This window comes from Phoenix dactylifera, unplaced genomic scaffold, assembly GCF_009389715.1.
Source record: "Phoenix dactylifera cultivar Barhee BC4 unplaced genomic scaffold, palm_55x_up_171113_PBpolish2nd_filt_p 000416F, whole genome shotgun sequence".
NCBI lineage: Eukaryota > Viridiplantae > Streptophyta > Magnoliopsida > Arecales > Arecaceae > Phoenix > Phoenix dactylifera.
The window spans coordinates 346,465-372,706 of record NW_024067856.1 but is presented as its reverse complement, the minus strand read 5'-3'; the positions used below and the strand labels follow the sequence as shown (position 1 = coordinate 372,706).

General features: G+C 38.6%; 1 protein-coding gene across 2 annotated transcripts; it reads right to left on the bottom strand.

Moving 5' to 3' along the window:
• Nucleotides 1-307: 307 nt before the first annotated feature.
• LOC103697552 (protein FMP32, mitochondrial-like) lies at nt 308-25,702 on the bottom strand. Of its 2 annotated transcripts, none has more exons than XM_039118809.1 (7): nt 24,957-25,702; nt 24,728-24,859; nt 24,581-24,640; nt 1,428-1,504; nt 1,265-1,321; nt 724-790; nt 308-634 (listed from the first exon to the last, which is right to left on the bottom strand). In XM_039118809.1, exons 1-7 carry the CDS (start codon nt 25,170-25,172, stop codon nt 515-517), a joined length of 729 nt encoding a protein of 242 aa, XP_038974737.1. In that variant the 5' UTR covers nt 25,173-25,702; the 3' UTR covers nt 308-514. The 2 variants fall into 2 exon arrangements, with proteins under 2 accessions (XP_038974737.1, XP_038974738.1); XM_039118810.1 differs by having other exon boundaries at nt 24,728-24,854; nt 24,957-25,067.
• Between the last annotated feature and the right edge of the window lie 540 nt (nt 25,703-26,242).

The window sequence follows — 26,242 nt, the reverse complement described above, 5'->3', positions numbered from 1 at the left end:
TTAAGGATTAGGGCCATTTGAGTAGAGCTACTCTCCATGTAAAGCGGCAAATAACCTGGATAGTGCGCATGTAGCAGCAGGCTATCAGAGCCCAAATAAGGCTGTTCTTGTTTCATTTTTTATTTTATGCTCAGAATAATGGTAGTATCACCAGCAAACAGAATTACCTGGATTGGACACAGGACTCACACCACAGGAATTCCAATCCAGAACCTATATGTGGGAGATTATCCACATATATGTTGGAGATTATCCACATTAGGGGCAACATATTCCCTTAAAATAGAAGTGCACAAACATTTGCAAATTAAATCCAAAGTAATTATGATAAGTGGTAACCACATTGAACGAATATTGCAAACTAAATTCAATGAACTGCTTCTTCAAGGCACATCTTGTAAGAACATTGAGAAGTTTCTAGAAAATGTTACAGCCTTTTGGCAACCATATTGTCAGAAACAAAAAAACATTTCGTGTTGTTTCATTGGCTATGGTTAAAAAAAACAAAAAGGTTTTACATCAGAATGCGGACAATGGCCAGACCAACTGCAGATATTGACACAAGGGTACCTATGCAGTATTTTATAACATCATATTTTGCTGCCTCCAACCGGGCCCTCAATGCATGGATTTCCTGCAAGAAATACCAGAATACTCAAGTTAAAACAACCGACCATAAAAGACATAAACCTTCCATGTTCCTTCCTATCTAGCAAACCTCACCCGAATAAGCTTGCTCGTGAGATGAGTAGTTTCAGCATTTTGCTTGGCCAATTCATCACGCATGCGCCTGCATTTATTAGTTCAGTTAAGAATAAAGGAGTCATGCTTATACTACAATTTGAGGTAAACAAACTGTTAATTCTAAATGGGAAGGCATTGACTATATATATAAAATCATATACGACCAGGGCCAACCTAAATAAAAGAAGAATTCTAGCTAGACCCCACCTGAGTCAACCAGATCCAACAAGTCAGATCTGGCTCTAAAACTAGAATGTTGCTTATGGTTGGATCCAGATGCTCTACCCGGACTAGACATTTGCTATCCTGAATGGAAAACTTGAGACATTTGCCATTTCCTTGTTTATTTTTTTTCTTTTAGAAAGCCTCTTCTCGATTGACAGAACAGTTTTCATTGAAGGGCCCAAGATATAGCAATACATTAATCACCAAATAAAATGTATCATCAAAACTATACAGGAAATCAAGACTCAAATAACAGCAATTAAGCTAGATATAAGAAGCTTTTAGATTCCCTTACCCTCTTTCAAGGTTTAGATCCAAGCGTTGCCCTGCAGTAACTTTCTCGATCTCATACCTGTCCCAGAATAATGAATTTTAGACTTAACCAGCACTCAAAAAAAAAATGCAGTTAATCATACATCCATGATATGAAACTGGCCGTAATATGAAGAAAACTAGACCTAAGCTCACTCCGCATTTTCTCGATATCGCCCTTAAGTTTTTCTGTCTCGCGTTGCAACAAAGAAAAATGGTGCTCCTGCAACCAGATGACAATAGCTTTAGAAAATGATTAAAGAAATAAACAGTGCATGCAATAATGCAGAAACAGATAACTTGTTAACATACAATATGCTATATCTTGAAATTTCTAATATGTTCAAGTAGATACAATGTATAACAAACAGTCTGACAAGCTATGCAGATCGTACAAGTTTGATTACAATTTGTGCAATCAAAGAAATGATTGAAACCCAAAAGCAATTTTGTCCAATCAAAGATGTCGCCGTTAATGGAAATTACTTATTAGCCCCAGGATATTGTATGTCACCAGAAAGAACTACAAGCAGCAGAATGCATTTTCCAATCAACAAAAAGTAGAGCATAATCCTTGATCTGAGATTAGTCAACCAGCCAAAACATTGATATAAAGAATCAGAGCAAGAGAAAGCTTGACTAAAAGCTAAAGCCGTGCTGCAGCTCAATCATTTGATAAGAATTTGCAACTCTAAGCCAGTTCGCTTGTCAAACTATTCAAGATACAAGTTGATTTGAATCACATACAACTCAGAAACTCTAGAGATCAGAAAGTTCAGGAAACTTGATACCTAATAAAAAATTAAAGACCAAATAGAAAGTATCTTCTAAGTCCCACATGGAGTCCCTAAATTTTTCTACTGCCACACGGGCCACTAAATCCCTGTGCGGTTTGGGAACAATTTTCCAGCATCAGTGGAGTAAGTGGTATAACTCTGGGGAAAAAGAGGGATAAACAAGAACAAATCTACGAAGTATTTTGCATGAACAGCTTTATCCAGGTTAAAAGAAATGAGTAAATTGTACTTACCAAATGCCGAACTAGAGAGGTGCTTCTCTTCAGAGCACTTCCATGGGAGTTTCATGAAAAGCCCCTTTTAGAAGAGCAGCAGTGTCAATCATGTTCTGAATATGATCACGACTAACAAAAGGTGAGGCCACTTACCTCTAGAACTCTAAACTGGGTTTAAGTAACAAATTAGGTATGGTGCAATGAAGAGATGATCTTGAAATAATTTGGAACTTCAGATCTGCTGTGGTTCATACCTGAATAAATGACTGTTTACTGTTTCAGATCTGCAGCAATATGAATTTTGTAACAGAACCTAGTCCTTCAGTTCAGCAGATATTGTAAGCAAAGTTGAATTGAGCCCTGAACCTAAATACAGAACTAGTAGAGGAGAGATCTATAGAAGTATTGTTCAGATATGATGTTCAGCAAAATACAGCAGTAACGTCCTGTATTCCGTTACAACAGTACAGCAAACTAAATAAGAGAAGGGAAAAGATGGAAACATACAACAAGAAAAAGAAATGAATTAAGAGAAAAAAGAAGAGTAAAGAGCAAAGAGAAAAGAATCCAGAATGATAGAAATATAAGAAAGAGGAAGAAAGGAAGGAGGCCCACAGCCTTTCTTTCTTAAAGTAAAGATCTCTTTATACAATTTCAGGACCAGCCTAAAAGTATAGAGCCTATTAACAGGATAAACTGGACAATGTTCCTATTTCCACCAGACTCTCTAAGTGGATGATACAATAGACCAAGCTAATCCCATGACTAAACCACTCAATAAATAGGAGCTCTAGAACTCCTCATTTTAAAAGAATTGGCAGCCATAAAACTCTGAATTGAAGGACTGGCTGGACACATAATTAAGCCCCATTTTGAGGTTAAGGACTGCAAACAAGCAACTAATATGAGACCTAACAGGCACCCAGTAATGACTTTGTACGAGCATCCCTTACATCCCATTTACGAACTTTACAAAAAATACAAAAAAAATACAGAAGCCCTCATTTAAAGAATTGGCAGCCGTAAAACTCTGAATTGAAGGACTGGCTGGACACATAATTAAGCCCCATTTTGAGGTTAAGGACTGCAAATAAGCAACTAATATGAGACCTAACAGGCACCCAGTAATGACTTTGTACGAGCATCCTTTACATCCCATTTATGAACTTTACAAAAAATACAAAAAAAACACAGAAGCCCTCATAGTTTGGCACCAGTAGATCCTTAATAGACTCCTAACAATCTGATAAAAAGATAGAGAGCAGACTAATTTTGGAGTGATATTTAGATCACTAAGTCCAATAAAAGGCAAATAGTTGTTCTTTTTTCCTCTCTGTTTTCCAAAACGGAAAAAAGAACACCTATATGGTGATTGTCATCTTAAGAGCCACATGATCATATATAATTACTGAAACATGATATATGGAACCTAAATGCTATAACTTCAACTTAACCAAGATCATTCTAGATTGAATATGATAACACTAAAGAACCGAAAGCATAGAAAGAAGGCATATAGGAGTAGAATTTCAAAAGCCATATCACCCTAAGAAGGAAAGTCTAGTGTTGAATAATTAGAGCTAGTTGTTTCTTTTGATAAAACAGGTTTGTGATTGTATGCTGGGAAAAATTTTTAAAGCACTTACTGTCAAGGGATATTTCATGATAAAAACTGAAAAACCAAAATCATACTAGCCTAAATCCTTTCTTAGGCACAATTCTATGTTCATAATCTAGTTCACACACCTTTATCAGGTAATATAGGTTTCATCCCAAGGCTTTCTTGCAAATATAGAGGACCATGACCCAATTCTAGAGCACAAAAACAACAATGTCGTGCAATCCTTTATTATGATCATTTTATCACCCTTTTCTTTTTAATACACATCATGGTTCCTTTATTTGCATTGCATGATTCAGTTCAAAAGATCAAAATACCACTATCAAATGCAGTATTCAACGCAAATAATAATGTCAGAAACGACCCGCAATTTGGTCTACAATACCAATATAGAACCATTTTATTGACTTTGTACGAGCATCCCTTACATCCCATTTACGAACTTTACAAAAAATACAAAAAAAATACAGAAGCCCTCATTTAAAGAATTGGCAGCCGTAAAACTCTGAATTGAAGGACTGGCTGGACACATAATTAAGCCCCATTTTGAGGTTAAGGACTGCAAATAAGCAACTAATATGAGACCTAACAGGCACCCAGTAATGACTTTGTACGAGCACCTTTACATCCCATTTATGAACTTTACAAAAAATACAAAAAAAACACAGAAGCCCTCATAGTTTGGCACCAGTAGATCCTTAATAGACTCCTAACAATCTGATAAAAAGATAGAGAGCAGACTAATTTTGGAGTGATATTTAGATCACTAAGTCCAATAAAAGGCAAATAGTTGTTCTTTTTTCCTTTCTGTTTTCCAAAACGGAAAAAAGAACACCTATATGGTGATTGTCATCTTAAGAGCCACATGATCATATATAATTACTGAAACATGATATATGGAACCTAAATGCTATAACTTCAACTTAACCAAGATCATTCTAGATTGAATATGATAACACTAAAGAACCGAAAGCATAGAAAGAAGGCATATAGGAGTAGAATTTCAAAAGCCATATCACCCTAAGAAGGAAAGTCTAGTGTTGAATAATTAGAGCTAGTTGTTTCTTTGATAAAACAGGTTTGTGATTGTATGCTGGGAAAAATTTTTAAAGCACTTACTGTCAAGGGATATTTCATGATAAAAACTGAAAAACCAAAATCATACTAGCCTAAATCCTTTCTTAGGCACAATTCTATGTTCATAATCTAGTTCACACACCTTTATCAGGTAATATAGGTTTCATCCCAAGGCTTTCTTGCAAATATAGAGGACCATGACCCAATTCTAGAGCACAAAAACAACAATGTCGTGCAATCCTTTATTATGATCATTTTATCACCCTTTTCTTTTTAATACACATCATGGTTCCTTTATTTGCATTGCATGATTCAGTTCAAAAGATCAAAATACCACTATCAAATGCAGTATTCAACGCAAATAATAATGTCAGAAACGACCCGCAATTTGGTCTACAATACCAATATAGAACCATTTTATTGGATTAGAGAAAAAAGATATGTAAGAGCAATATCAATCATCATGTTGAACTCCTCCATATGTACATGTGGTGTAGTGTTTCCCATAAAATGCAAATATGTTGTCAAAAATTATATCTCATTTTCAATATTCACCTTTACTGGTTTTAAACAGGTCTTTTTGTTTGGCAATGTTAAACCATTTACAGATAGGGTGTTCTTTTGTTCATCCTTATCAGCTGCAAAATTAATTACTGTTTCTGCCTAACGTTTAAAAAAAATTGATTGGCATGTTATGCACTTTAGGAGCAGGAAAGGTAGTCAAATATTCTTATCCCCTTAGGTTGTGTTTGGTGCTGCATAAGTGCAGGGATAACCCAAACAACATTTTGGGCCAACAGGATAGGATTATTCCATCCTTATGATGCCTCAGAGGATATCCCTCCCACTTGCATCATAAGCCAATTCCACAGGACTACCATTCCACCGTATCGCCCAAATACCATATTATCCCTCCCCTGTTTCTATCCACTCTCTTAAATATACAAAAGCGGGAGGTCAATTTTGTCCATGTCATTAAATCCATATCACGACCAAATTTGAAGCGTATTAAAAGCAATCTACTCCATCCCTTTATCGCTTCTGTTGACCCCCTAATGGATTTTGATGAATACAAAACACTAGAGTATAATTCCATTTATCTTAACAATTTAATTGAGGAATTCATGTGATTAATTGAGAATATTGTTAAGAAATGTCTAGGCAAGTTCCCATAATTTTTATGAATTTATTGAAGAATATTTTGAGTTAAAGAAAACAGATCAGGGACAGCCGAGACGTCTCCGGATAGTTTCAGAGACGTCTCTGGCACAAACAGGAAGAACTGGGACACTTGGAGACGTCCCCGGCACCTGCCGAGTCGTCCCCGCGCTAGCGGAGTCGACTCTCTCAGTAGCGGAGTCGACTCTCTCAGTGGCGGCAGAAAGGCAATTTTCAAGAGATATGCACGAGACGTCCCCACTGTACGCGGAGTCGTCCCCGCAAGTAAAAAGGAGACTTCCCGAGTCGTCCCCAAGATAGCGGAGACGGCTCTTTCAGGGTTTTCCAGAGAATGGTTTTTTCGGTGATAAGGAAGCGGAGTCGACCCTGAGAGAGCGGAGTCGTCCCCATGCATAAAGTGCAAACAAGCCGAGACGTCCCCTGAAGGAGCGGAGTCGACTCTCTCAGGGAATTCCAGAGGACATGTTTTTCAGAGATAAAGAAGCGGAGTCGTCCCCAAAGCAGCGGAGTCGTCCCTATTCAAAAAGTACAAACAAGCCGAGACGTCCCCTTAAAGTGCCGAGTCGACCCCAGACAACGTAAAAAGTAAAATCTTGTAGCCGAGACGTCTCTCATTGAAGCGGAGACGTCCCCGGAGCGCCTGGGACGCGACTGACAGCTTTTCAGGTTTGGTTTGAATTTCAAATCCTTTTTACTTTGTCTCTAACGGCTATATTTGCTTTTTTGGGCTATAAAAGGGACCTCTTAAGTGCTTCTCAACAACTCTTCACCAACCCAAAGTTAGATCATTCAAGAGAAAAGTAAGAAAGAAAAGTTCAAGGGAGTGAGTGCATTCAAGTGAAGAAATCAAGTATTTTCAAGCTTCCCAAGTGATTTCAAGCTCAACCTCTCTCGTACGCTCGGGATTCAAAGCTCACACTCAACCCTACGCGGTCCACATCGGAAGAATCAACATTTCTCACGCTTCCAACGGCAAAAGGATTCTTCCGGGTTCTATTGTTCATAATTGTCATATTTGCTTTTTAGAGCTTTACTTTTCCTTTGTAAACTCTTTCATTGTGGTGCTTGTTCCAGTCAAGGGACTTGGAACAAGGGAAAGGCGTCCCAAGCCTAAGTGAAATTGGGGGTTTTAGGGTTTGTTGTGAGCCCGGTGTAAAACAACGAGTTGGGTAGTGAACTCGCAAAACTACCGTACTGTAATCTTGGATTATAGTGGAAATTCCCAAAGGTGATTTGGGGAGTGGATGTAGGAGCAGTGGAAGCTCCGAACCACTATAAAACCTTGTGTTTGCGATTGACCTTTCTTATTCCTCCTTCTTTACTTTAGTGCATATATTCGTGTGTTTTATTTTTAATTAGTCAAAAGCTTTTAAAACACCCAATTCACCCCCCTCTTGGGTGACCATCTCTGGGCAACAAGTGGTATCAGAGCAGGTGCTCTGTGTATTTCTTGAAAGACCTAACCGTCTTAGCCAAAGATCTAGATGGCAACACCCTTTAACAATGTTCCTGCCGAGGGGCAAGCAACCAATAGACCTCCACTCTTCAATGGGACAAATTATACCTATTGGAAGACTAGAATGAGAATCTTCATTCAAGCACAAGACTATGCCTTGTGGAGGGTTATAGTCAAGGGACCACAAGAACCATCACACATGGTTAATGGCATTCGAGTTCCCAAACCTGAGGAGGATTGGGATGAGAATGATGATAGGATGGCTCAACTTAATTCTAGAGCCATGAACTCATTATTTTGTTCTCTAGATGTAAATGAGTTCAATAGAGTCTCCACATGTATTTCCGCTAAGGAAATATGGGATAGGCTTGAAGTTACCCACGAGGGTACAAATCAAGTCAAAGAGTCTAAAGTGAACATTCTAGTTCACAAGTATGAGTTGTTTAAGATGGAACCCAATGAAACCATCACATGCATGTTTACTCGCTTTACCGATATAATTAATGGTCTAAAGAGTTGGGGTAAATCTTATACTAACCCAGAACTTGTGAGTAAAATTCTCAGGTCTTTGCCGAAAGCATGGGAAGCAAAGGTCACGGCGATCGTAGAAGCCAAAGACCTCAACACTTTGGGATTAGAACAACTACTGGGCTCATTGATGACGCATGAGCTCACAATGAAGCAACATGAAGAAGAGTTGCCGAAGAAAAGGACAATCGCACTCAAGGCTACCTCAAGTGTGTGTGAAGAAGAGAGTAGTGAGAGTGAAGAAGAAAGCCAAGATGAGGACTTGGGTTTGATAGTAAGGAAGTTTAAAAAATTCATGAGAAGAAAGAAACCTTTCCCAAGAAAGAAATTTGGAGGGAGAAATGATTGGGAAAAAGAAAAGGAAAAAGAAAGAGATCCAATCATATGCTATGATTGCAAGAGACCGGGACACGTTCGTTCCAAATGCCCTCAACAAAAGAAGAATTTTGGAAAGGAGAAGAAGAAGGCATTGAAGGCAACATGGGATGATAGTGACACATCATCCTCCGAGGAAGAGAAGGAAGAGACCGCCAATTTGTGCTTCATGGCGTTCGAAGACGACGAGGTATGTCAAAACCCAACTATAAATTTTACTTTAGAAGAATTATATGAAGCTTTTGAAGAACTTATGGGTGATTGTAGTATGTTAGGAGCAAAGAATAAAGAGTTAAAAGCCTCCAATCAAAAACTAAAGGAAGATTTTGAAAACATATTAATTGAAAAGGAGAACGTTAAAAATATTAACACTACTAACCTAGAAATCAAAAATTCAAAACTTAGCATTGAAAATGAAAAGGCAAAAACACTAATTAAGGAATTAAATCTAAAAGTAAAATCCCTACTCGATAATAATACCTCACTTGCACAAAATGTTGAATCCCTTAAAAAAGATAAGGAAGAACTAGTTAAAGAAAATTTGAATCTTAAGAATGAGGTACATAAGTACAAACCAATTGTTGAAAAATTCACACAAAGCTCTGAAAAATTAAATCTTATTCTTTCAAATCAAAGAGCTGTTTTCAATAAAGCCGGATTAGGATATAAAACTAACACACAACAAAAATACCTAAAAAATTTCTTTGTAAAAGCAAAAAATGTAAAAACTGAAAAACCTACATGCTTTCATTGTGGGAAGAATGGACATAAAGCCTACTCTTGTATTCAAAGAAAGATCCAAACTAACAAGAGTACATTTGTGAAAGCTAAAAACATAACTAAAGTATGGGTGCCTAAGGGAACCAACCACACTAACCACGAAGGACCCAAGAAAACTTGGGTACCTAAGAGCTTCACATGATCATTTTGCAGGTATGCCTTGCAGCCGGAAACAAAAAGAGAATGTGGTATCTTGATAGTGGTTGCTCAAGGCATATGACCGGTGACAAGAGTCTCTTCGTCACCTTGGAATCAAAAGAAGGAGGAGTAGTCACATTCGGAGACAATGCCAAAGGTCAAATCATTGGTGTTGGTAAAATCTCCATATCACCCTCCTCATTTATTGATAATGTATTGTTAGTCAATGGACTAAAACATAATTTATTAAGTATAAGTCAATTTTGTGACAAGGAATTTAAAGTATCATTTGAATCATCACTATGCATAATTAGTAGTCCAATTGATAATGAGATCATACTCACAGGACATAGGCATGGAAATGTTTACATGGTAGATCTTGATGATCTCACCATGAAGGATGGCCAATGTCTTGTAGCCATGAATCCCAAAGTCAATGAGACTAGTTGGTTATGGCATCGTAGGTTAGGGCATGCTAGCATGGATTTAATCTCAAAATTAATTACAAAGGATCTAGTCAAAGGACTACCAAAAATAGACTTTGAAAAGAATAAAATTTGTGCTGCATGTCAATTAGGGAAACAAACAAGAAGTTCTTTCAAGTCTAAGAACATAGTCTCAACATCAAAACCCTTAGAACTAATTCACATGGATTTGTTTGGACCCACTAGAACTGCTAGTCTAGGGGGTAAAAAATTTGGTCTTGTAATTGTTGATGATTTTTCACGTTTTACATGGGTTTCATTTCTTGCACACAAAGATGAGTCCTTTCCCGCTTTTATCAAGTTTCATAATAGGGTTTCAAATGAACTCAATCTTAAACTAAAAGCAATTAGGAGTGATCATGGTACCGAGTTTGAAAATCAGTATTTTGAAAAATTTTGTGAAGAAAATGGTATCAATCACAACTTCTCGGCACCTAGGACACCCCAACAAAATGGGGTGGTAGAAAGGAAGAATCGCACACTAGCAGATATGGCTCGTACCATGTTGTGCGAATCGGATCTACCAAAGTATTTTTGGGCTGAAGCAATAAATACTTCATGTTATATCTTAAATCGTGCTTTAGTTAGATCCATCTTAAAGAAAACACCTTATAAGTTGATAAAAAGTAAGAAACCTAATATAAGTTATTTTCATGTTTTCGGTTGTCGATGCTTTATTTTGAACAATGGAAAGGACAATCTAAGTAAATTTAGTGCTAAATCAGATGAGGGGATCTTCTTAGGTTATTCCTCATCTAGTAGAGCATACAGGGTCTTCAACAAGAGAACTCTCGTTGTTGAAGAATCCATTCATGTTGTCTTTGATGAAACTAATGGAGATTCTTCTAGAAAAGAAGAAGATGGTGATGTAGGTATACTTGAAGACCAAATGAAGGAACTCTCCACTCAAGACAAACAACATGAGGATGAGATCAAAGAAGATACAAATCAGCGAGATGAAGAAGATCAACCTCCATCAAGAAATCAAGATCTTCCCAAAGAATGGAGGTATGCACATGGTCATCCAAAGGATCTAATCCTTGGTGATCCTTCACAAGGTATAAGAACTAGATCCTCTTTAAGAAACACTAGTAATTATCTTGCTTTCGTTTCACAAATAGAGCCTAAATCACTAGAAGAAGCTGAAAAAGATGATAATTGGATGAATGCTATGCAAGAGGAATTAAACCAATTCGAAAGAAATGAAGTTTGGACTCTAATGAAAAGACCCCCTAATGTTTCAATCATAGGCACCAAGTGGGTATATAGAAATAAACTAGATGAAGATGGAATAGTAATAAGAAACAAAGCTAGGCTAGTGACCAAAGGATATAATCAGGAGGAAGGAATAGATTTTGATGAAACTTTTGCTCCTGTTGCTAGGTTAGAGGCTATTAGACTACTTTTAGCATATGCATGCTTCATGAATTTTAAACTCTATCAAATGGATGTAAAAAGTGCATTTTTAAATGGTTATATAATGGAGGAAGTTTATGTAGGACAACCTCCAGGTTTTGAAAATCACTTACATCCAGATTATGTGTATAAATTGCATAAAGCATTGTATGGCCTTAAGCAAGCCCCTAGGGCATGGTATGAAAGATTAAGTAATTTCCTAATTGAAAACAAATTTAAGAGAGGAAATGTAGACAAAACCCTCTTTATTAAAAGAAAAGAAAATGACTTATTGCTTGTACAAATTTATGTGGATGATATAATTTTTGGTGCTACTAATGACAGTCTTTGTCAAGAGTTTGCCAAGCTTATGCAGGGAGAATTTGAAATGAGCATGATGGGTGAGCTCAACTTCTTCCTTGGGCTACAAATAAAACAATCAGAGGAGGGCATCTTCATCAGTCAGTCCAAATACATCAAGAAAATATTGGAAAAATTCAAGATGAAGGATGCAAAGGAAATCAGCACACCAATGGGCTCAAGTTGCAAGCTTGACAAAGATGAAAAAGGTAAAAGTATAGACTGCAAATTGTACAGAGGTATGATAGGCTCTCTACTTTACCTTACTGCTAGTAGACCAGATATATTATTCAGTGTTTGTATGTGTGCTAGATACCAAGCATGTCCTAAGGAATCACACTTGCAAGCTGTTAAGAGAATTTTTAGATATCTAGTAGGGACATCTAATGTAGGCTTATGGTATTCTAAACAATCTGACATAAATTTAATTGCTTATTCCGATGCTAATTTTGCTGGGTGCAAACTCGACAGAAAAAGCACAAGTGGCACATGTCAATTCTTGGGTGCCAATTTGGTTTCTTGGTTTAGCAAGAAACAAAATTCAGTTGCCTTGTCCACAGCTGAGGCTGAGTACATTGCAGCTGGAAGCTGTTGTGCCCAAGTTCTTTGGATTAAGCAACTTGAAGATTTCGGTATCAAAATGGATAATATACCAATTAAATGTGATAATACAAGTGCAATTAATTTAACAAAAAATCATGTCCAACACTCTAAGTCAAAGCATATAGAGATTAGGCATCACTTTATTAGGGATCATGTGCTGAAAAAATGATGTGATGATTGAATATGTATGTACTGAAAATCAATTGGCTGATATCTTTACAAAGCCCCTTTGTAAAGAAAGATTCAACTTCTTAAGGAATGCTTTGAGCTTGTATGATCCTAGCAAATGAATTGAACTTGTATTGCATTGTTTTGCTGCGCAAACTAGTAATCAACCTCAAGGTAAACATAAGTGAAAACATGAATTCATGTAAGCTAAATGACGAACTGTTTGACTTTTCGGAGGATGGTTACCCTCCCTTGGACTCTTCATGGAGATATTTTCAGAGCCTATTTCATAGGTATTCGAAATTTGGTCAAACATTCCTCATTTCAATATTAATAATTCAAAAATTATTATCAAATTATTATAGGATGTATCATTAAGGGGGAGGATCACAAACAAATTCACTCTAAGTTTATCAAAAGAGATCATGTTGATTAGGGTGATTAAACAAAAATTGGGAGAAGATAGAATTTAGTCTGAAATTTTTCAGTGCCGGAGACGTCTCTGGCAAATCGCAGAGACGTCCCCCCAGGGGAGACGTCTCGCCTTAGTCGTGGAGACGTCTCGGAGACCGAATGAGGGCTTTTAAAATAGGTCGAAATAGCTCGAGCCGACCCGAGCTTTCTCCTTCATCCCCGACCAAAACGAAAAACCCTAGCCTCCGTTTGCTCTCCATCACAAACCCTAGCATCCATGGCACCAAAGAAGGCTAGGACGACCCGTGGAAGGTGACCTAGGGCAGCGGCCGACGGTGAGGAACGGCGGGAAGAACCCTCCGCGCCGTCTCCTCCGGTTGCTCCGCCAACCACGACTATTTCCTGTGCAAATCGCACAGTCACGACCGGAAGGTACATAGATTTCTCATTTTTAGATCATGAGGGGTTCTCTATTGGAGAGAGACTCCGAGCCCAAGGGTGGGAGCACTTTTGTACCCTCAATACCTCGACCTACCCCGGCCTAGTTAGAGAACTTTTTAGCAATATGGCCTTAGGGGACATAGGGTACACTGCATATGTCCGAGGGACATTAGTAGAAGTCAATGAAGATGTCCTATCCACTGTCTTACAAATCCCTAAGGACGGTGAGGCTCCAACCTCACATCCCCAAAGGGAATCAGCCCTAAATCTACTTTTAGGAAGAGAGGACTGCGGCCCTCTTGATGTTGTCAATTCCCAGGACCTAAATGCAGAGATGAGACTTCTTTTAAGTATTGTCAACCGGGTCCTATTTCCCAAAACCGGTCGCTTCGATTTTGTTTCGGAGCAAGATTTAGTTATAATGCACCATATCCTACTAGGGATACCCCTAAACCTCCCTAGACTTATGCTAAACTACATTGCCCTATGTCATAGGTATTCTAGGTTTAGTTTACCCTACGGCATGATCTTTACCTTAGTTTTCAAACACTTCAAAGTTCCCATTCCAACAAATGAACCTGCAAAGCCCTTGAGAAACACCGACTATTATAATGAGGGCACAATGAGAAGAATGGAATTTCATAAGATAGATGGGTCGTGGGTGAAGGTACCAAAGAGAAAAGCCCAAATCCTAGAGCCCGAGAACCCACATCATGAGTCTGACCATCACTCTCCTCCGCCTAGCCACTTGGATATCCCTGATATACCCTCCAGCTCAGCTGGACCTTCCACATCCATGCCACCACCTCCTCCAGTTAGTGGGCCCACCTTCCTGTCAGAGGATCAGATGCGCACCTTAGCATCTGCCATTTGCCAGCAGATGAGGGAGGAGATGAGATCCATGATTTCTACAGAGTTGGCCCCCATCAGAGCTTCACATGAAGGGCTTCTACAAGAGATGAAGGATATTAGAAGTCAAATTGAAGCTACAACACAAGAAATAATGGGTGTGGGTGCCACCCAAACCATCAGATCAATAGAGCTCAAGGACAGCTTGAGGAGCATTTCCAAGAGTCTCAAAGAGCTGACAAAACCAGATGGCAACGTGGGCACCTTGGTTGCCCAACTCAGAGGAAGAATTGAAATGGCAACCATAGAGTTTGAAGCACTTGTGGCAGGTTTCCACAAGTCACAGGGAGATCAATTTAAGACCCTCATGGATTCCATCAATGCATTCATAGATGCAGCTTGTAAGGTTTATGAACAAAATACAGCTGGTAGGGCCCATGAGCAACGTCGCCGATGAGGGACATTTTGCAGGCTCTTCTTTTTGTAAATCCTAGGCTGTTTTGAAACACTTTTTGTATTAGAAATCAATACTTGTAATGATTTCTTCTTTTGACTATGTACTGACTTCGAAGATTTACAATGACATATGAATGACATACAATTTCTTTTGCAACCCTGTGTACATTTCCAACTCTGTCTATGTAAATATGAATGTGCCTCTTGATGTGTCATAAGAATCTCATAATATACATTATGTATTCAAATTTGGCACAACTTATCAAAGCATATGAAACAGGGGGAGCACAACCTGAATATCAAAGGGGGAGTAAAATGAATGCTGAACTCTTTAATAAAGATAACTTGAATATCCTTGTGTGGTTAATTATATTATACTATGAATTGAGTTTTAAGCACCTAATGATAATTTGTCCCCTTCATTGTTGATGACAAAAAGGGGGAGTAGATATTGAATATGGAGATATTGAAAGGGGGAGTAGATATAATTGAAAGGGGGAGTAGATATATAGAAAAAACCAGGAGTAGATATATAGAAAGAACCAATATGGATATTGAATATGGAATGCAAAATTTATAATCATACTCCAAAGTTGATTTAGAAAAGATAAATTTGAAGAATATTGACTTGATTCAAATTCAGCATCAATATTTCATTTTAACTTGATTCAAATTCAGTTGATATGCTAAAATTGCTTAAGAGCTATAAAGTTCAATCCCATGCAATTATGCACACTGTATCTAGCTCTAATCAAAATATTATACTTGTACATCTAATCAAATACTGTGTATATGTTTAAACTTCAAATTTTTGCATATACTCAGTGTTTTGTCATCATCAAAAAGGGGGAGATTGTTGACCCCCTAATGGATTTTGATGAATACAAAACACTAGAGTATAATTCCATTTATCTTAACAATTTAATTGAGGAATTCATGTGATTAATTGAGAATATTGTTAAGAAATGTCTAGGCAAGTTCCCATAATTTTTATGAATTTATTGAAGAATATTTTGAGTTAAAGAAAACAGATCAGGGACAGCCGAGACGTCTCCGGATAGTTTCAGAGACGTCTCTGGCACAAACAGGAAGAACTGGGACACTTGGAGACGTCCCCGGCACCTGCCGAGTCGTCCCCGCGCTAGCGGAGTCGACTCTCTCAGTAGCGGAGTCGACTCTCTCAGTGGCGGCAGAAAGGCAATTTTCAAGAGATATGCGCGAGACGTCCCCACTGTACGCGGAGTCGTCCCCGCAAGTAAAAAGGAGACTTCCCGAGTCGTCCCCAAGATAGCGGAGACGGCTCTCTCAGGGTTTTCCAGAGAATGGTTTTTTCGGTGATAAGGAAGCGGAGTCGACCCTGAGACAGCGGAGTCGTCCCCATGCATAAAGTGCAAACAAGCCGAGACGTCCCCTGAAGGAGCGGAGTCGACTCTCTCAGGGAATTCCAGAGGACATGTTTTTCAGAGATAAAGAAGCGGAGTCGTCCCCAAAGCAGCGGAGTCGTCCCTATTCAAAAAGTACAAACAAGCCGAGACGTCCCCTTAAAGTGCCGAGTCGACCCCAGACAACGTAAAAAGTAAAATCTTGTAGCCGAGACGTCTCTCATTGAAGCGGAGACGTCCCCGGAGCGCCTGGGACGCGACTGACAGCTTTTCAGGTTTGGTTTGAATTTCAAATCCTTTTTACTTTGTCTCTAACGGCTATATTTGCTTTTTTGGGCTATAAAAGGGACCTCTTAAGTGCTTCTCAACAACTCTTCACCAACCCAAAGTTAGATCATTCAAGAGAAAAGTAAGAAAGAAAAGTTCAAGGGAGTGAGTGCATTCAAGTGAAGAAATCAAGTGTTTTCAAGCTTCCCAAGTGATTTCAAGCTCAACCTCTCTCGTACGCTCGGGATTCAAAGCTCACACTCAACCCTACGCGGTCCACATCGGAAGAATCAACATTTCTCACGCTTCCAACGGCAAAAGGATTCTTCCGGGTTCTATTGTTCATAATTGTCATATTTGCTTTTTAGAGCTTTACTTTTCCTTTGTAAACTCTTTCATTGTGGTGCTTGTTCCAGTCAAGGGACTTGGAACAAGGGAAAGGCGTCCCAAGCCTAAGTGAAATTGGGGGTTTTAGGGTTTGTTGTGAGCCCGGTGTAAAACAACGAGTTGGGTAGTGAACTCGCAAAACTACCGTACTGTAATCTTGGATTATAGTGGAAATTCCCAAAGGTGATTTGGGGAGTGGATGTAGGAGCAGTGGAAGCTCCGAACCACTATAAAACCTTGTGTTTGCGATTGACCTTTCTTATTCCTCCTTCTTTACTTTAGTGCATATATTCGTGTGTTTTATTTTTAATTAGTCAAAAGCTTTTAAAACACCCAATTCACCCCCCTCTTGGGTGACCATCTCTGGGCAACAGCTTCCCACTTATTCGTCCAACCAAACATCAAAAAGACCCTTATCTCGTAGAATAGGCCCATCCCTTCTACAATACTTGGATAGTTTTTTTCTTATCACATCCAAATTTATTCCGAAACCAAATGCAGCTTAAGGGGTTTTGATGCAGCCCCACAAAGAATAGCTGGATTCAGAATTTTCTAAGACTAATTTCAGATTAGCCAGTTTGGGTTAATTGCAGATAATTCTCATGAGAGTTATAAAAAAAAAAAGATAGAGAAAAACGAGAGCATTAAGAGAAAAAAATAGACAAAAGGGAGCACCAAAGCAGCCCAGGATTAGGTGAGTAAAAAGAAAGGGGAATGCATACAACACCTACAGTATGTTGTCTGTAAAAATAATTGTGCATTGTTAATTTGCATGATAAATTAATGATATTGTGTTAATCATCAATCAGCCCTGTATCAAGAATGATTAAATGATTAAAAATGATTAGCTGAAGAGAAACATAAGAAGAAATCTGAAATGAAGTTCTGATCCAAAAATGAAACTTCACATATGAAATAAAATGTAAATGGTTGATAGGATGTAACAAGTTAGCAACATTCAATACTTCTTCAATACTAATTCACAAATCAATCTCGTCCTCCAAGCTCAAATATGATGCAAAAAATTAACTCAGATACCTAGGTGGTTGTTTCTAGAAACAATGGGATGACTGATGATCCAATTTTTGTATGTATTAACCAAAATAAATTGTGTAAAACATGTCTTTACGTAAATAAAATACAGTTCAAATCAGTTTATGTTAAAAAGATATACAATAATATAGTGTATCTTCATGTGCTAATTATGAATATTTTGACACCCAAAAATAAAAATCTCTCGGTGTTGATAACTGCCAAGTGTTGGCATGGTATCCCATATCCATTTGTCAGCCCTTGATTAGCACAAGCATGATTAATGACACATTGATCTTCAAAATGGTGATCCCTTGAGTCATGATGATTAGAACCAAGGTTTATCGTACTAGTACCGAACTCCGTACCAATGCCACACTAGCATAGTGTCGGTACAGTATAGTACAGAATTTTTTTGGCGTACCGATGGTCGGTACGCCACCGATATGGGTACCAAACTGGTACGGTACGGTATGTCTGGTACCGTCCGATTTGGTATGGTACGTGTTACGGGGGAACTTAGCCACCATGCCCCACGTGACCGGCACGCGCGCCCAGGAAGACTACGGCTGCCCCTTGATCCAGCAATCCGACCTCGAGTCGGATATCTTCAGCTCCGCAGCCCGACCTCGAGTCAGCTGCCCCTTGATCCAGCAATCCGACTTCGGGTCGGATATCTTCGGCTCCGCAGCCCGACCCCGAGTCGGCTGCCCCTTGATCCAGCAATCCGACCTCGGGTCGGATATCTTCGGCTCCGCAGCCCGACCCCGAGTCGGCTGCCCCTTGATCCAGCAATCCGACCCCGAGTCGGCAATCTCTCGACAACAACAGACTGTTCCTCTGAGGCACGCCGCGGCCCCCTGCTCCACTACTCCCTGCAACGGCCGTATCCGGCGCTGCCCCACGATCCCCTGTAACAGCCGTACAAAGCGGAGCTCCACTATGTCCTGCCATGGCTGTACCCAGCGCTGCCCCACGACGCCCTGTAACGGCCATGTCAGTGGCAGCCCCATCGTGCCACACGATGACGAATCCCCGAAAAAACCTCCCAGCCTGATATATATGAGGCTGGAGGGGAAGGGGGAGGGTAAGATATATCTTCCAGAGTATCATCTCACCTGCTACCTTCTCCTTCTCCTTCTCCTTCGATCTCCTCTGACTTGATCGTTGGAGGGCCCCCACTACCCCGGTGGTGGTGCGAGGCTTGCTTGCAGGTTTCACGGCGGAGGGCGGAGCGTAACCAAAGCAACTCAAAGGGAACCCCGTTCACACCGCTGTGCCAATCGTTCTCGGTTTGGACCACCAGCAACAGTACGCATACCATGATTAGAACCAAGATTGGCTATATTGCCCGGAACCACCCGATTCAGGGCATATCAACTCGTACCAAGGGTGGACCGGTACGGTTCTACCCCTCAATTTGAGAAATCACGAGGGAGGGAGAGAGGGAGAGGAAAAGGGCAGCAAAAAGAGAGAGGCGGAGAGAGAGGGTTTCGAAAGCGCTTTCTCACCTTCTCTCTGCCTCTCTCTCCGCCACCCTCTTCCTCTCCCTCTCACTCTTCCTCCCTCTCCCTCTCCCTCCTTCCCCTCTCTCTTCTTCTCTCTCCTTCTCCCTCTCCCGCTCCTTCACCGGTTTTTCTTATTGATACACACCGGAACGGCACAGCATGGTACTATACTGTCGGCCTACCGCCATGGATGCTAATTATGGTACTGCGGACCTTGATTAGAACTCATGGAGTTCTTAAAGGATGGCATATGATTAGAGCTTCAAATAAATGCAAATTGTCATCTATATGAAAAAACAACACATTGTTATCCCATATTTTCAAATTCCAACCTTGTATTCAAAATCAGCAATCTATAACTTAACCAGCTCCATGATGCCATAAAACATCAATCAAACCATAAACCATTTATCTTGATTTGTTAGGTCAATAGAAAATTTCAAACCAGAATTTTGCTTTCCTTGAAATTTCGAAACTATAGCTTCCTAATCGAATGCCCTATTTTGTTGGTTTTTTAAGTATTTTAAGCCCTTCATTGCATGCAAGTTATGTAATTTATTCTTCAAAATCATAGGCCATTGTTTTCTTCTTATATAAATGAAATAAAATTTCAGATATACGTATACTACAGAGATGAACAGTATGTCAGGAAGTTAAAATATGCAATTCAGATCATACAATATGGATCAAAATCAAGGTCCGCCGTACCGGTACGGCATTCCATGATCAAAATAGTCTTCAGCAGACCCCTGGATGAGGATTGACTTGGAACATAAGATCTGGATCATAAAATATATGATCCATCAGATTTGTAAGAACCAAATCCATGATCCATCAGATTGTGAGATCCAAATCCAGGTCATGTCATTACATATGAAAGCAATTAGATCATCCACCAATTTTAGGGTCCTTTTTCTGACTTCTATGATAACCAGATCATCATCAATAAGCTTTGAAAACATAGTATTAGCAAACTCTTTAGAGTTTTCAACTTAAAAAGAAAAGTGATCTAGTTGTTTCAGATCTAAGACCTAAAATTGATTTCACATCTCTTCTGCCATCCTCTATAATTTTCCACCTCAAAGTTGAATTGGGTTGATGCATTTTGTTGCCTTGTTCATGTTTATATTAGCATCCCGTTTATTTGTAAGTTCAATTGATGGATAGGGGAAAAACTTCGCTCATCAGGAAACCAAAGAAATGGCAATTTTGCATATCAAATATCTCAACAAATGATGGTGGTGATGACAAATTTTATATATTTTTTCAGTCCTAAGTAAGTCCATGTCTACAGACATATTAGGTCAAATTTAGAAATCCTATGGACTTATATGATGGCATTTAACTACGTTCAATAATCAAACATGGTGTTTGAGGGCACTTAACAATACTCAATAACTAACAAACATGGTGCCTATTTCTTGGACATGATATATAATGTATGTACATACATACGTACATACATATGTATGCACGTATGTATGCATGCATGTGTGCATGGATGTGTGTACATATGGAGAGGTTGGAATTGAGTGCCAGCCGCAAGTTATGTAGAGGTTGGATTTTTCTTATTCCCAAATATTAAAATACAGGGACTCAAGTGAAAATAATATAAAACTGGCAACAAGTACATGGGTCCACATTGTTTTAACCATGTTTTGTTTAGCTTTTAGTACATGTTGCATAGGCACTTGCTGTATACACAGCTATGCACATTTTGTACAAACTTAGTCCTTGTTTTATACACAAGCAAGGACAGAAAATAAATTGCAATTAGAAAAAAAAAGGCTTGGAGAGGATATTCGAATCAACAACCTATGAATAATGAGTTATATGTGAAATAGTGACTAGCACTCAATCTATCCAATTAAATGAATGCAATCACAATAAGCCATAATGCCTCCTTCGAGCTCATGCGAGTTATATCTTCTTATTAAACCAAACTCTAATCTTATGTCTTTCCCTATTCCCCTATCTCGTCTCTTTCAAACCATACCATGGCCTCTTATCTTCACTCAAGCGAATTCATCAATTATAGATCTCCTCTATCCACTGTCAACATTGTCAACCTAATCAAGACACAAACAGCCCAACTCATCCAGGTGGGTGCCCCACAACCCCTTCTCTTGGTCTCTCCCCTACCTCTATCTCAGGTTTATTCAAGAAATCCACCTACATTCTCTCTCCTTCTCCATCTCTACCCTCAGTTTCTAAGACAACTAGTTTAATGGTATTGGTGATATGTTAGATTCATATCGCATACAGATACCTGCGCCTTGTCGTGTCGACACAAGTACGTCGAGATAGGGTGGAAAGTCTAATTATGCTAGTATCTAACCCATTAATTATTCAAACTACAATTGAATCATGCTTCTTGCTTTTCATATTATTGTAAGGAAGTTTGAAATATTTCGCTATGGGCCATGTAGGTCATGTACTAGTACAATATACAGAACATTGCATGCAACAAATCTACTCAGTTCACTGGCACGGAGGATACACCCATGTCAATACAGGTTGATACAAGGCAACATGGCGTGCAGTACCACTCCCTCTCTAATGCTTAGCGGAAACTTGCATTCATTTATAGTTGGATGATTGTGTTCAGCATTATATGGCATTTCAAACCTTCCTTCTTTAGTATTCTTTATTTAACGCAAAACAGAAATATGAAAGAATATGACAATCTGCAATCTGATCACAATCCAATTCAATTGACTCCCTTAATTGTTCAAATTGTGCTCTCAATCTTAAAAATGTTGGAGATGAACTATACGAATTGTCAACCTCTTCACTATGAACGTTATCTATTAACGTTATCTATTTGTCATGTTAGATAGTTCAACATTTTCAAATTTGAAAGTGCCTCTTCATATCTTATTCCTAATGTTATAGTGATTTAAACCTCTTCTTATGAAATTGAAGCATCTGTTTGTGATTAGTTGATGCCATGTTGCTGGATATAAAATAAAGATGCTCATTAAGGAAAGAATTAGTGCTTTATTACTAATCTAATGTATGATTAAATTCGATAAAATTTTTCCCAAATGCACAGGTTCAAAAAAGGTCATTTCTGATAATCTATTCAGTATTAGAATTTTTACGTAAATTAGAAAGGAAGTAGTGAAAAAAGAATTAAAGAAACTTGAATTAACACAATAGGTAACTCTAGTTGGAATGACTGGCTAATAGGAATTCATGGAACTAAACCCATATGATGGGAGCTAGGTTTTGGCTCTTAGATCTCATCTTCATCAATCAAAACAGCTTAAATGCTTAAGTAAGGAATTAGTGTGATGTTGCACCCTTACTTTTTAAGAAAAAAATCCTAGTGGTGGGGTGGAGATTATGGTTAATGCATATGTAACCAAATTAAGACATTATGATTGGCATGGGCACCTTTTTATGTGCCATAAAACAATAGAAACTCTTGCAGCAGAATCTAGTCCTCCCTTCACAAAAGCTTGCTTAACCTCGCTCAGTTAAAATTCAAAACTCTAAATAATGAACTTCACTAAGTCACGGGAGAATGCACATAACAATAGAATATCCAGAGAAAAAAAAAACCAATATTCCCAAATTAAAAACTATTTCTCTTTATTTTCTCTCCATTGTCTTCAACATATCATCTCAATCAAGTGATATGTTGTTCCACTCACATCATTGTCTTTCCTTTGTTAAACTAATGCCACGCTCGAACGCTACATAAGCAATGAAAATGACCTTTAGTTTTTCAAAAAGAAAGCCAATTAAGTATCCACATAGAGATACTCACCCTACAGCATGATCATTCATGCCTTTTCACATAAATGCAGGACTAGCTTCGCAGCATAACTGAAATCAAAAAGACTAAATAGAACAATTGTGTTGACTTTTATAATCAAAATCTAACAATTGATACTCCATACATGGCCAAGGTAAGTTCAAGCAAGATAAGATCCCACTATGATACCTAGACTTGCAAGTTGATAGGTATAGGTACTTGCTCTATTGGTCGAAGAATAACTTGGGAAGTGTATACTTCGGAAGGACAATGACATAGCTCGTTGGGGAAAGTCTGTTAAACCTTTGAGCAAAGATTTTAATTCAAAGAGTTAAATTTTACATGCTCACCCTCTAATGAATAAAAAACTAATAAGTATAATTGTGTACTATATCATGTTCTCACATGTATTGTTGTTGAGGGAAGAAGGGAAGCACATTACTTCAGGAACTAGAAGACTTGCCAAATCATACCTAAGTTCTGACCCTCCCCGCCGCCCCCTGCCCTCGCAAATTAGTTAAGCCACCATAGAACTTAAAAGTTTGAAGATACCTAGAAATATTTGTTTCTTTTAAACTTATTATAGGTGCAAATGTGCAAGGAGGCTAACTGACTAAGTTTACCAATAACAACAAAGCTGTGGTTAAAGGGAACGCTTGCTCTCAAAGATGGATCAAGTTAATGGCAGTTGGTTTCCTCCTGAGCTTGGTTAGCTTGAGTTAACTTTTGGAATAATTTCATCGAAGACTCTTAGCCTTCCCATGTTGTTTGGCATCCTAACAGATTTTAGCAATGATGTATACCGGTGTGAAAAATCAAAACTTTATTTCTTTGAACACTCTTGTCCTTCTAGTATTGTTTGGCATCCTAATAGACTTTAGCAATGATGTTATATTAGTGTGAAAATCAAAACTTTATTTCAATGAAGATTTCTTGCCATCTTCCTCTCTTCCATAGAACATAAAGCGAGAGTCTTCACTACTAACTTTTGGGATATGGCAAGCAAATAAGCAGGTAGGCACCTAGCCTACTTAATTAATGAAGTTTTATATCTATCATATGTCATGTTATATTTTTCCTTATGTTCCAATAAAGGTTGCTGTGTTGCAGATCTTTTTTAAAAGAGTTGATACTAATATGGAATACGTTTGTATTAACTCCATTCTTAAACTTAGCACTATCTTTTTCATTTGATATTTTCAGCCTGTGGAAATTTATTAATTAATCAAAATGTACTCTCCATCACACCTTATTATAAGAAGGCCTAAATTAATCTCCACTTGCAATATCAAGTCTATACTAGTTTAGTGCTCCTGCTCTCCTCAATATAGAACTTAAAACAGAAGTATCAATCACCAAACTCTTTTATTTTTCCTTCATTTACGTTGCAATATTAGTGATAACTGGGTAGAGTGTCAAAAATCTAATATGTGTATTAAGAGGTTCTGCCATATTTGCTCATTTTCATCAAAACAATAAATGATAGATCATTGCAAAACTCAAAATTGACATAATATCGATCTAGAACTAGTTCCATTCATACAAGGCTAATAATATTGCTTAAATAAAATACATACAAGATCTTAAAGAAAGCACACTCAAAGAAAGGAAAGGTTATCATACTTGGGAACTCTGCACCTGGGACTTGAATTTCGAGAGATTGGAATCCTGAGTCATCTCACTCTGCACAAAAGGTTAATTAACCACAATAATAAATAAGAATTTGCCAAACCCAAGATACCACCACCCAAAAAACATCAAATCTCAAACCTTCTGCATCTCTCCCTTGGATACGAAGGTCTGGGCCACATTATCCAAGCTATCATTCAAAACTTGAGTAATAGTAGATGTGATTGCCTCCGCATGCTTTGATAGGACTCCCTGCGCCTCCAATCTTCTAAACTACAAAACATTAAACACCTTGAGTGCATCTAAAAACCATTCCTCTCATACTATTACCCAAAAAAATTGAAGATCATTGGGCAAACTGATAAACTACCAGCGCCAAAGTATCAAGAAGGAAGGCCCTCTTTCCCTTGACGAGTTGAGAGATGCAACGCTGTGAATCCCCGGAGGAAGAAAGGCTGGGGAATGAAAAACGATCAGACGGCAAGAGGCTGTGGGGACTCCCGCCCGTCAATGCTGCCCACCCGGACCTCGAATGGAATCCCAACGCAGCCCTGCCTCTCTTGCAAACAATTCCAGCAGCCGACATTGGATTCAGCCCGCAAGAAAGGGGAAAATTGTTAAAAAGACAGACAAGAATTCAGAATCTTTTGATATCCTCTCGATCAAGAAAATCCAACTCAAACCAGTCCAATCCACGATTCCTGGATGGATCTTTATTGAAGGTGGAGGTCAGAGGAGGCGAGGGGAAATGGGAGAAGAAATGGGCTCCGTTGCGCCCACCGCCCTCGACTAGAGGTGGGAGGGGTGGTGTGGCAAGAAAAAGGAAAGGGTATCGCCGAACCCTCGTCTCCCTCTCTTTTTCTTCTCTGTATTTCGCTCTATCTCTCCTTGTGCCTTTCTTCTAAATTTGTATCTTCTCCTTTTCTTTCTTTTTGGATTCGGAAGTGGAGGGGAGATGGAGGGAGCGATGAACGCGGTGATTCCAGAGGCGCGATCATTTTGGCACTTTATATACGTGGGTGGAGTGTTTGATGGACGGTATGGTCTGCCTCTCTAGTCTCCGCTTCGGCTTCCCCGGTTCTTTCGTTTACTTTTTGTTGGTTTTTTATCGATGCACGGAAGAAGGTGACCAGGACCGGGAAGGGAAGCCTGACCGAGACCGAGGAAATTTCCGAGCGTCTGGTCTCCGCCAATCTGGCCCAGTCTTGAAAGCATGAATTACGTACGTTTGACATGTCGTGTACGCATGTTTAAAAATATAGTGGGATGTGATATATAAAAACTGAAGAGCGATGTTATGCGGTAGGATGAGTCCCGGTGTGGCGGAAAATAAAATAAAAGAGGTGATTGTATCAATGAGATCAATACGCAAATAGAACAAAATTAAATCAAAAAAAAAATTTACTTAGTAAATAATTTTTTTGAAAAAAATATTAATATCTCAAAGACTATCTCTTATAATGTATTGCGTGCATATTTATAGAATATGATATCCTAATTCTAATTCGAACATTAAATCCGATATAGAATCGCTCAAAATAGGACTTGACTATAAGAAAATATAATAGAATTATTCTATTACAAATGTAGAAATGTAATTAAAATTTGATATTATCTCAAATAAAAATGTATGAGAAACTCTAGCGAAACCGTAAA